Raw genomic sequence first — 12,919 nt, 5'->3', positions numbered from 1 at the left:
ACGAATAAAGGCAAGATTACAGTAGCTTATAGTTGCATGTTGACAAGACAAAAACACATTATTGGATTGTCGTCACATCGTCTATTGTCACTTCTATATTCAAATCTAGAGATTTAGTAGATATATTAATATAAAGTATATATATCAGGCCCGGGTGAAATAAGGTTCTACTGCCAAATATTGTAAAATACAGCAGACATTAGAGCTCGACCGATATATCGGCCCGTTATTCCGTGTTTGCCGATATATCATATCAGTAATAAACCGCCGATATATATCGGCAATACTTGGGCAAGTCTGGGTTACCATATCGTGCTTATTTCTAAGATTTGTGCTTACGAGGGATAATACTTATTATTATGGGAAACGCGTATTCACGGCACGCTTCGTTGTGTTATTATGGCTGTATGGCGACGTATCAATTATCCATCACCAAAGATTGCTGAAGCGAATTGTTGGTGGCGAAATAAATGATATAATAAATGATTTGACCTATGTTTTGACTCAGTAAAGTTAAGATTTAAAATTATGTGTTTGTTATTAAAAAATAACTCTTTGACACCCATGCTTATTTTATTACAAATTCAAGTTTGAATTTCTGGGATAACAGTTTTATCTATAATTGATGGTTGTTTATCATTTTGCTGAGAATTACACAAAAAACCTTATTCCATTGTAATTTACTAAATAAGGTATTGAGAGTAACTGGAAACGTAGTTATTAAATATTTCACATGTAACTGCACATACGTTATCACAATAATATCGAAGGATTTTATCATTATCATGATTCACTTTGATATATATCAATTTATAATTTTCCAATACCCTTATTAACATATGCCCACAGTTATATTTAAAAACGTCAGATTAACCATTCTTTTTCTGGAAAAGGCTGGACTGATATTGAAGTCGTAGGACAATTTACAGAATAACATTTGTATTAACTGGAGTTAGTTAAATAAAAGTCTCTCTGCAATGATGATAAATATCAAAATGAATGTACAGACTCATGGTATGAGTTACATCATAAAATCCCATTTTGTGGCTCGCAATATGATTTATATTAAAATCGGTTATCGGCCACTAGTTGACCGATATATCAATATTGGTAATGGTATCGGCTTCAAAAAGTGATATCGGTCGAGCTCTAGCAAACGTATTATGATTGGAGAAGAAAATTTCAATTTAACTTTATTTTTCATCTATTTGACAATCTATCTGATAAAATTTTGCACTGTGATAATGTAATAGGAAGTATTTATTGTTTTTCTCCATACAGTAACTGTACTAAACTAAAAAACTAAATAGCCATGTCGTTCAACTATGTCGTCACAGCTCACAAGCCGAGTGCAGTTCACTTTTGTATAACTGGTAACTTCACAAGTCCTGATGACATGAATTTACTTATTGCTAAAAGCACACGTTTGGAAATATATACAGTCACCAGTGAAGGACTTCGTCCAATTACAGAAATGAATATTTATGGAAGAATTGCTGTGTTGAAGTTGTTTAGACCTCCAGGTGAACCAAAAGATCTATTGTTTGTACTAACTGAACGATATAATGCGTCGATTTTGGAATATTGCGCCGGTGAACAAGGCTGTCAAGTCAAAACAAAAGCAAGTGGATTGGTAACTGATCCTGTAGGTCGGCCACCTGAAACTGGTATACTTGGATTTATAGATCCGACATGCAAAATAATTGGTCTTCGATTGTATGAAGGTGTCTTTAAAATTTTGCCTTATGATCCAACCAGCAAAGAACTGCGCCCTTTCAATGTTAGAATGGATGAATTGAGTGTGATTGATGCCCAATTTCTTCATGGATACAATGTTCCAACCGTGGCTATCATATACCACAATACACATGGGCGGCATATTAAAACCTATGAAATCAATATACGAGACAAGGAAGTGAAACTTGGGTCATGGCAACAAGAAAATGTAGACACAGAAGCTTCTATTATTATCCCTGTTCCTGCCCCGTTAAATGGAGCTCTGGTTGTGGGGCAGGAATCTATAATGTATCATAGCGGCGATGGAATGGCTAAATTAATTGCACCTCCAATGATCAAGCAAAATATTGTATCTTGCTTTGCTCGTGTGGACAACTGTCGTTATCTTCTTGGTGATATGGCTGGAAGACTTTTTATGCTCCATGTTGAGACTGAAGAGAAAATAGACGAAAATGTTTCCGTCAAAGATTTGCATATCGAATTGATGGGTGAAGTGAACATACCCGAATGCCTTTCTTATCTTGACAATGGTGTGGTTTATATTGGATCAAGGCTTGGAGATTCTCAGCTAATTCGTCTTGAAACGACTCCAACAAGTGGAGAAGGAGATTCATCATCCTCTTATATTTCAATACTCGATACTTATACAAATTTGGGCCCTATTGTCGACATGTGTGTTGTAGATCTGGAGAGACAAGGTCAGGGGCAACTAGTTACTTGTTCTGGGGCATTTAAAGAAGGATCACTGAGAATCATTCGTAATGGTATTGGAATCCAGGAGCATGCAAGCATTGACTTGCCTGGTATAAAAGGACTATGGCCGCTTCGACTGTTCTCTGATTCATCTAAGTTTGACACACTGATTTTGTCTTTTGTCGGCCATTCTAGAATTTTGCGTCTCAGTGGTGAAGAAATAGAGGAATCTGAATTTGGTGGTTTTGACGATGAACAACAGACATTTTTATGCTCGAATGTCTTGAATGATCAAGTTGTACAAATAACTGAAGAAGGAATTAGATTGATTTCAAGGAAGATGAAAAAGTTGGTTGCAGAGTGGTCCCCACCAAGGGGAAATATTAGCAATGCAACATGTAATTATTCACAGATTGTCGTTGCAGTTGGGAGTCAACTTTATCATTTAGAAGTGGGATCAAGCGAATTGATTCTGCGCTCCGAGAGGGTGATGCCAGAAGAAGTCGCTTGCTTAAATGTCAATCCTCTGGTGTTGAATCCAACAGATGAAACAGCAAAAGCTCAATTATGTGCAGTTGGTTTGTGGAATGATAACAGTGTTCATCTTCTTGCTATGCCTGGATTAGAAGAAAAACATTCACAAATGTTAGGTGGTGAAATTATCCCTAGATCTGTTTTGATGGTTAAATTTGAAGGAATTGACTATCTTCTTGTCACTCTCGGAGATGGCATGTTGTTTTACTTCACGATTAATGAGGATTTGTGTGGTTTGGGCGAACGAAAGAAAGTCCCTCTTGGTACCCAGCCTACAGAGCTTCACACTTTTCTTTCTGGCGGGTCACTCAATGTATTTTCATGTTCCGACAGGCCAACGGTAATCTACAGTTCCAATCACAAGCTTGTGTTTTCTAATGTTAATTTACGTGAAGTTAATTACATGTGTGCTCTAGATTCTGAAGGATATCCTGACAGTTTAGCACTGGCTAATGATAATGTCTTACTAATTGGAAAAATTGATGAAATCCAGAAACTGCATATTCGCACTGTGCCATTGTATGAATCTCCAAGGAGAATAGCATACCAGGAAAAGAGCCAGTGTTTCGGTGTGACCACTCTTCGCTATGATACTATAGGATTGGAAGCTTCAAAACCAACAACACGATTATGTGCAAGCTTGCAGGCCAACAGTATCACAAAAGATACAAGCACAAAATATCGTCAGCCAAGCATGGACGCCAACATGTACGGAGATGATACAGAGATTGGTAACCTGTTGATTATTGATCAACATACATTCGAGGTTCACCATGCGCATCAGTTTGCTCCATTTGAGTGGCCTTGCAGCATAATATCTTGCAATATTGGAGCAGAATCTTATTTTGTTGTTGGTACTGCTTTCGTATATCCAGAAGAGCCAGAACCTAAGCAGGGCCGAATTCTTGTATTTCAAGTATTTGATGGAAAATTATCTCAAATTTCTGAGAAAGAGGTACGAGGAGCCGTTTATACATTATCAAATTTCAATGAAAAAATTATTGCAAGTATTAATGGTTCAGTCATTGTGTATCAATGGACCGAGGAAAAAGATCTGACTGTTGATTGCAGTCATCAAGGTAACATCATTGCTCTATTTTTAAAAACAAAAGGAGACTTTGTACTTGTAGGCGACCTTATGCGATCACTGAGCGTTCTTTCATACAAAGCCATCGAAGGTAATTTAGATGAAATAGCAAAAGATTATAAGCCAAACTGGATGACTGCAGTTGAAATCATTGATGATGATAACTTCATAGGTGCTGACAACAGCTTCAATCTTTTTGTTTGTCAAAAAGATAGTTCAACTGCTAACGATGATGATACATCAAAACTAATTGGAACCGGCTCATTTCATCTTGGGGATATGGTAAATGTATTTCAACATGGAACACTGGTAATGCAACATCTCGGCGAGACTTCAACTCCCACGCAAGGCAGTATATTGTTTGGAACTGTACATGGAAGTATAGGCGTCATTACTACCTTTAACACAGAAATATTCCATTTACTGGGTGAAGTCCAAAAAAAATTGGAAAAATTAATCAAAGGAGTGGGGAAGATTGATCACAGTTTTTGGCGATCATTTACCAATGACAGAGTTACAAGTGATCACAAAGGCTTTATAGATGGGGACCTTATAGAAAATTTCTTGGATCTGCCTAGGGAAAAGATGGACTCTGTCGCCCAAGGCATACAAGTATGATTTATACTTTTTTATATGACAGGTTCCATTAAAGGGATTTTTTTTTCCACAGCTGTTTGTATTTACTGTGAAATTTTTCAAATGGCTTCGAGTCTAATGTACCTTTTCTCTAACTACACAATTGAATTTTATATAGTCATGACTTACCAAATTGATATGGGGGTTGCCAAGCATTCTGCTTGGTTTTAGAATGTTGGACATGTATGGTGGCCCATCGTTGTCACGCGTAAAATTGAAAATAAAAATAAAAAATAAAATAAAAACCGATAATAAAAAATTTTTTGTAAAAAAACATAAAAATAATTAAAAAAAAAATGAAAAAAAAAAATAAAAATTAAAAAAAAATAAATAAATAAAAAAAAAAAAAAAAAAAAAAAATGAAAAAAAAAAAAATTGAATAAAAAGAAAATAAAAAGGTTGACAACGATGGTCCGCCTCGTGGCCCATCGTTGTCACGCGTTTTTATTTTTAGAAACTTTGCTTTTGCTTGGAAAACCCAGGAAACCCAGGAAACACATTTGTGCGTGTAGGATTAAGTGTGTAGGATTAAGTCTGACAACGTTGGTCCCAAGCAGCATCAAATTTTCTAAAAATAAAAACGCGTGACAACGATGGGCCACGAGGCGGACCATCGTTGTCAACCTTTTTATTTTCTTTTTATCCAATTTTTTTTTCAAATTTTTTTTTTTTTTAATTTTTTTTTTTAATTTTAATTTTTTTTTTAATTTTTTTGTTTGTTTTATTTGTCAATTTTTTTTTTTAATTTATTTTTTTTTTTTTTTTTTTTTTTTCAATTATTTTCATGTTTTTTCACAACTATTTTTTTATTTTCGCTTTTTCATTTTATTTTTTCATTTTTTTTTTAAATTTTACACGTGACAACGATGGGCCACCATAGACATGTAATTGAATCAAATATTGGAAGTTTGCAGTTCCCATTTTTTGGAACTTCTGTTGTTTGCTGGCCGACTTACGTGAATTTTTGTTTGCCGTATTTTTTCTTTTCAATGTACGTAGGACAGTGGTTCTTAATCTTTGTGAGCCTGCCGAACCCCTGCGCTATTCTGCAAGCTCCCGCCGAACCCCATATTGTACTGAACGGTTGAAATTAGAAGCCAAACCGTAACGTCATAAAGCGGAAGCTAATTCTTGCAAGGTTATAGAATATGAACATTGTGATGAAACCTTAGATATCAATAACCATGTGGGGATAACCATTGTTTTGTCACAATGGCGTTGGCGGCAGAATGAGCAGATGGTTTTTGTTGTATAAGTTATGCGGGTGAACAGGCGAAAACTGATAAAAAATAACTTTGAAAATCCGAAAGATGATAATATACCCCATAAACGTTGGTAGTTCAAGCAATTTGTTCTCAAACTTTAAACTGCGCTGAAATGCGAATAAAATCGTTTGCCAATTGTTTTATTTTACAGAAATAGACATAGGATTAATTCGGCGCCATATCGAGGTTGTCCTGAATGGATCATAATAATTTCGGGTAAAGCTCTGCGATAAACTATTCCTTGTCGCAAATTTATCACCTAGTGAAATTCAAACACGATATGATTTTGCATTCATTCATGTACAATTACTGCCTATCTTCGATTTATCCGTAAAATTGAGTTGAATTTTATTAGTACGGTAGAATATGAATAAGGGTAACACCCAGTGTTAACTCTAAGCGAATTATGAGTGCGAAAGTGCTTCGCAGTCGGAAAAAAAAAGTGCGAAAGTGCTTTTGCCGATTTTAACAAGTTAGGTGCTCTAGCCTTTCATATAACCCATTTAAAACGGCATAGATAATCGAAAAAGCGCTCCTCCGGTTAATATTATGAATTAAAGAGAAGCCTTTCCGTTAACCGAGTTCCCTTTAAGCGAATTCATGTTTAATTAAAACAAGCGAATTCATCGGCAACAAAAGGACATCTGCTAACACCTGCCGCGAACAAAATTTTCATGCAATGTATCACGGTGTCAGTTGCTTACTCGTGTGAACAGCAAAGGCTTTCACATTTGTTACTCCTTCCATCTAACAGACAACGACGTAGGCTGGAAACCATATTAGTTACAGGGTGGATCATTTGTACAAATCCCGTGCAAAATAATCCCCCCCCCCCAAATATAATAAATATAAATAGCAATCAACTAATTAGGGTTAGGTGCGCTGGAAATTCAACTTTTCGATTTATCCCTAAACCTAATCTGATAATTATTAATTTGTGATTTTGAACCACTTTGAAAGTCGCCACCCGCTGTTTTAAAAGATAGGTTAACCTACCTTCCCTCCGAAATATTACGCAAGATACTCCCCTGTTTTAGGAGATAGGTTGACCTACTTTCCTTTCAAACTTTTTTCTCCGAAATATTACACAAGATCACTTTGAAAATCCTCCCGTTTCGTGAGCTAGCGTGACCTAATTTCTCATTTACATTTATATTATACTATTTCAGAGCTTACCCAAAGACAAGTAATTTTTAAATGTCGACATGCCTTGGTTTGCGTGGAGTTAGTTTAAATCAGGCAGAAAACATCATATATTGACAAAATGTTTAGTAATGCCATGTACTTTCAGCATTCATAAATAGCACTCTTTGTAATGCTGCTGACCTAGTATCAAATATTCGCATCACAACGCCACTTGCGAGGTTTCCATATATTTCAATTACACTAATAGGAACGATGACACCAAAGAGTTTTCTTTTGCGAAGGTACACGAAATATAACGAGGGTGATTCTTGAAAAAAACCTGAATATAAAAAATAAACGAATGATATGATAGTGGATCCCAAATAATTTTGAGAGTGTCTCGAAATCCATTTGATAAATAATTTTTATTCGACCACATGAACGCTGATATACGCATTCTCAGATATCGGACAGCCAGTCGCGATATTCAATCGTTCATATGCACAAATCTCACATTAATAGTAATTGCTACCCACGTTTGTAAAGTTTAGAAACCAACAAACAGAAAATAACTTATCCTAAAACACAATTAAAATTCAGTCGGCAATAAATTCGTCGCCAAGACGATGCCATACAAAACAAAAAAGATTTGGTCGCGAGATTTACATTAGATGACTGCAAAACGACGTTGTTTTTTAAGCAGAATGTAAAACAATCAAATTAAAAACGGCAGTTACGACGCCATTAACACATCGTGTGTATTAAACTTCCCTGGTAAGTACTTTGGTAAGTACTATTATTATTGTACTTATACACCTGTTGGAGTATTTCGGACAATTTCGAATTTAAAATTAACGAAAACCCGGACATATAATAAAGACCCAAAAGTAAAATGAACATTTATTGAAAAAGTTATTACTTAAGAAAGACAACATGATCGTACAATTCCGCCCAAACTTCGATGTTCGCAAGTGAGATGATAAATAAATACTTCCCTGTATTCGATCAATTAACTTTAGCGTATCGTTGTTCTGCCAACAAACAGCCGGGTGCAAAATATTTCCGTCCTGTGATATGCTCACAAATATTCTCGATATTAATATCATACCCTCGCGTATGTACTTTCTATTAGCTCTTTAGTGATCACTTCCATCCTTTGGCCAAGTCATGTTTCGAATATGTGAACATTTTATTCGACCATACATGGCCGGCGGGATGTTAAAATTGTAAACAAGAGAGAGGTAAAATCAATCGCGAATTTCGTTATAACGGCTCGTTTACGAATTGTTGCGCCTGTTATCGTCGAAAATGATTACATTTGTTGTATTTTGAGGCATTGAAGCAGTAATAATTAGGGCATGACACCATCAAAATCGTCAAGTGAGATCTTGAAATTGCAAATTCCGTAAATAAAATCGTGAATTACTCGGTAACGAATTCAGCTTCAATGACCGCCGGGGTATTGTTTTGTTGAAAATTATAATTAATGTGAGAGCGCCAAAAACATACAGTCCATACCGATGCGACTGCAATTTATATGGCCGCACTTGGTGTGGCGCGTTTATTAATATAGTGTAAAATAAATTAAACGAATATCAATTATAACCAAGCCTGTCAGCGGGTTTATTTTCTGTGGGCAAGAATCGTAAAATACCATCTTAAGACAAATTCACTTCCATTATAAAATCTAATTTTTCAGTTATTATCGTTATACAAATAACGTGTGGCAACTTTTTAATTTATCGTCGACCAAAAAACCGCCCCACACTCGTCCAAACGTATGTCAAGCTTGACCGACAGGAACAGATTCATCGACGACTTTAATTAGGGAAAATATGTATTTTATCGGGAATGCAAAATAAATGTAACAAAACGCATTTTGTGATATAACTTTGTATTTTCGGAAACGGATTGCCGTGAAAGGTAAAATTTGATCTAAATTAATCGCAAAAATGTTTTGTTTTAAATGTAACAAAACACATTTTGCGATATAACCTTGTATTTTCGAAAACGGGTGTCCTGAAAAGTAAAATATGATCTAAATTAATCGCAAAAATGTTTTATTTTAAATGTAACAAAACACATTTTTCGCAATACAACTGTATTTTCGGATACCGGGTGTCATGAAGAGTAAAATATGATCTGAAAAAACCGTAAATAATGTTCATTCCAAATGTATCGAAACGCATTTTTTGCGATATAATTTTGTATTTTCGAAAACGGGGCGTCATGAAATATATTTATCTAATGTTTTATCTATCGTCTAACTAACGTCTGGTACACATCATTTTCGGGTAGAACTCTAGCCCGCGAAACGTCATTTAATTTAAAATAGAGAATGTTCCACGCATTCCGAAACGGAAAATCACCAGTAAGTCGACAGGGATTGAACCCTCCGGATTCAGTATTCTATATCCCCCCGTGTCAGAAATTTCTGAAGATTGGAACAAAGAACCCGTCAAACCGCCGCGGAAGAAGGGGAGTATTTTTTGCACTAATAATTAGGGCGTGACATTATCAATATCGTCAAGAAACTGGTGAATTTTCAAATTCCATAAATAAAATTGTGAATTGCTCGGTAACATTTTAGCTATAATTATCGCCGGGATATTGTTTTGCTGAAAACATGTTGAAACTTGAGGAAATTAGTTACAATTAGCGTACCTCCATTAGGCACTCGAGCACTCGAAAAAAAGCACTCGAGTCCAATCTTTTTAGCATTAAGTCGCTTACGTAAAATATCCTGTAAAAGAAGTGCTGTTCATTAACGTCATCTCGTCTTATGACCACGCAGAAATGCCTTTATTGCCGAATTATTCAATCTCTATTTTAAATCAACATTCAGGATTGGCACAATTTCAGATTTGTGAAGTTTATCACCATAGAAAAACATGAGAAAGTTAATTATCGTCTTAATAAATATCAGCATTATGGTATCGACAATAATATTACCATTCGCATAAAATTGGGACCCTAAATTTACAAATCTTGATAGGTAATATTAAAGCCAACGCAAATGTTAATTTGAGTCCTCAATGTCTTCAACAGCTGTTGCCGATGTGAACAAACGGGTAAACCCGAAATATAAAACTTCGATGTCCGCCGACCCGCAAGAATTCATATTTGTAAAAAAGAGAGGGCGGGAATATAGATTAACAAAACCTGGATATCGCCGCCAAAACGATCGGTGACAAGAACAATTAGCGATTACAACGGAATTAATCAGTAAAAAGGCTTTGTTGCCGATTTTTTAATGTTTCCACGGACGTTCCAAAAATATTTGTTATTCGGTACTCGTTGAAAATATTCAATTCAATAAAATATTGAATTTTGCCCACCCATACTCGCATATCAACGAGAAAGAGTTGTGTAAATATCGCAAAATGCCACATGCTTTCAACATTGTGATTACAATAAAATGGCACTCAATGGTATTTTGTGAATTTGGTGATTTTGCAAATCTGTGACATGCTGCTAAAGGTTTTGAAAATCGTGCACCTTGGTCACAATACATCCAAAGTGACTATAACACTTTACTAACACTTTTATAGTCATTTTGAATTCAACGATCTCATTGATAGTCACATGACCACTCTCGTTCAAAGAAACGCACTGTGTAGTATTCCAACATCTGGTTTCAAAGACGCGGAGCGTTTTTGCGGGAGAAGCGGATTCGGTGTGCTTGTATAATAATCATATTATAAACAAGAATTTTGCAGTTAATGCAAAAGCTTTATCTCCTATGTCTGCATCTCATAGGTTAGAATTCCGGTAAATATCGTTATGATATGCAAAATTTAGTTACAAAAGTACTAGTATGTTACTTATTTGTCACTTTAATACTCGAAAATATTTGTTAACTTTGAATTTTTATTCCATTCAAAATCGGAAAAAAGTGCTATTTCTCCTCAAAATCGGAAAAAAGTGCTATTTCGCAGTCCCTAAAAAAAGTTGCGAAAGTGCTTCGCAATTTTCGCAAAAAAGTGCGCTAATAGTGAACACTGGTAACACCAATTAATTGTTCCATTCAATTGTTCAAGTCATTAGTAATTAGTCATCATGAACTATAGTTATTTTTGCATAATTAGTATGCAGGGTGATAAAAAAGTCTCATAATATGCAACTGTTTCAGAGCACCTTCGTCGAACCCCTGGAACAGCTCCACCGAACCCCAGGGGTTCGATCGAACCCAGTTTAAGAACCACTGACGTAGGAGATAATTTATTGGGAATTTTTATTTGACGTTTGAATGTATAATATCTAAATGTGGATTGAAATATGCAATGGTGTAATAAGCTGTATTTCACCCCGGAACTTAGTCAGTTGAAAATTTTTCTTTACTGGCTATCGACCCAATTTTTGTAGAGCCCAGGTCTGTTTATGACCCAAATAATCACTGTTATTAAAAACGATGCCAAAGTTCACAATGAATCCGGAGCATAAAACCCAAAAGATCCAAATTTATAATATGTTGACGAAATGTTCAAAATTTATGCTATTCCGTTACTTATTTTTTGTTATGGGTTAGATATTATTTAAATTGTCTATTTTATCATAATTTGAAATCTGTTCGATTTTTCAGATAAAAGAAGGTGGAATAATGAAAGATGCAACGGCAGATGATATTATCAAAGTTATTGAAGAACTAACAAGGCTACATTAAATACCGCCCAACAGAATGTTTTTTTTTATCAGCTGTGGATGAAGTATTCAAGGTCATGTGGAAGGAAGCAGTGTTTAATGAAAACAATGGCTTTGCCTAATTTTAAAACAATACATTTTCCACTCACTATTCATAAAGTCTTTGTTTATTGCTCAATCGTTAACGGATCAATAGCTAGTTAGTTATAAGTTATTGCAATAACACCGAAGTACAAAATAAAATTTCTTCCCTGTTGGGAAACGCTGACTTAAAAGTATTTCATAAGTTGGTTTTGTGCACAGAGATGTTTTTTTATTACACCAATTCCCTTCTCTCGTACATGCAAATGGACTTGATCATCAATCATGATGCTCTGGAAAAGAATCAAACTTCAACTAAAATCTAATGATCTTTGCTTATTGTAGTTAAAGCTTTTGAGTACAGACATTGGGTCAGTGTATATAAAAGAACTCACTAGGTATCATTGGTTTGTCATAGTTCTTAGCAACACAGTTTCTCTGGTTATCTTACGATTGGTACAAATCATGGGCTGCTTTGGGGGTATGATACATATCTAAAATCCCAAATCATTATTTCCATCCAATGTGGGAGATGCCTCAAATATGAGAAATTGATGATTACGCGCTGGTGTAACTTGGAAACTGACCTGCTTGTTTTTCTGTGTTAGGCATTACATTTATTCATGGCTATTATTATGTTGAGGCACCGCTTGCAACGAATGCAAACTCTCCCATATGCCTGGTCTTAACTGTTTGAAAATTATTTTTGGTACATGCTCTGATATTATTTACGGCGGATGGCCAATCGAATACATTTGAACATATTCTAAAATGAAGTAATAGAAGCTTTTCTAAGTAATTTGCATACAATAAACAATGGAATAACTGTTGCCTCCAACCTGGCTATTGAGAAGTTCAACAGGCTTTTTTTAATTTGTTTATTTCTGATTGGATACAGTGTTTCGATTGCAAGCAAGAACTAATTAAAATCGCAATAAAAGCACTGAAGTGTATCTGACACGCTCCATTTGAAAATACACAATACAGCATAAATACAAATTTCCTTTTCGTTAGAGAAGTACAGGACTGATAGTGTGGCAGGGAGAGCGGTTTTCTAAAGTGAGTGCGTTTGGTTCTCAATTTTCCGATGAATTCGTAAATTAAGTGTAAGCCTTGTAAA

At 35.3% G+C, this 12,919-nt stretch overlaps 1 protein-coding gene across 1 annotated transcript; it reads left to right on the top strand.

Moving 5' to 3' along the window:
• Nucleotides 1-1,263: 1,263 nt before the first annotated feature.
• On the top strand, nucleotides 1,264-12,873 carry LOC120347159 (DNA damage-binding protein 1-like). The gene is made up of 2 exons (XM_039417032.2): nucleotides 1,264-4,663; nucleotides 11,660-12,873. The coding sequence occupies exons 1-2, from the start codon at nucleotides 1,313-1,315 to the stop codon at nucleotides 11,738-11,740; spliced, it is 3,432 nt and encodes a 1,143-aa protein (XP_039272966.2). The 5' UTR covers nucleotides 1,264-1,312; the 3' UTR covers nucleotides 11,741-12,873.
• The last annotated feature ends 46 nt before the right edge of the window (nucleotides 12,874-12,919 follow it).

This window comes from Styela clava, chromosome 11, assembly GCF_964204865.1.
Source record: "Styela clava chromosome 11, kaStyClav1.hap1.2, whole genome shotgun sequence".
In the NCBI taxonomy this organism is placed as follows: domain Eukaryota; kingdom Metazoa; phylum Chordata; class Ascidiacea; order Stolidobranchia; family Styelidae; genus Styela; species Styela clava.
Note: the sequence above shows the minus strand (reverse complement) of the source record. Positions and strands in the feature narration are given on the sequence as shown.

What these genes read in the sequence shown, in the direction of transcription:
- LOC120347159 (XM_039417032.2), top strand. Translation starts at nt 1,313, where the DNA reads ATGTCGTTCAACTATGTCGTCACAGCTCACAAGCCGAGTGCAGTTCAC. An exon ending in CTGTCGCCCAAGGCATACAA is followed by an intron (nt 4,664 to 11,659) that starts GTATGATTTATA and finishes TCGATTTTTCAG; the next exon opens with ATAAAAGAAGGTGGAATAAT.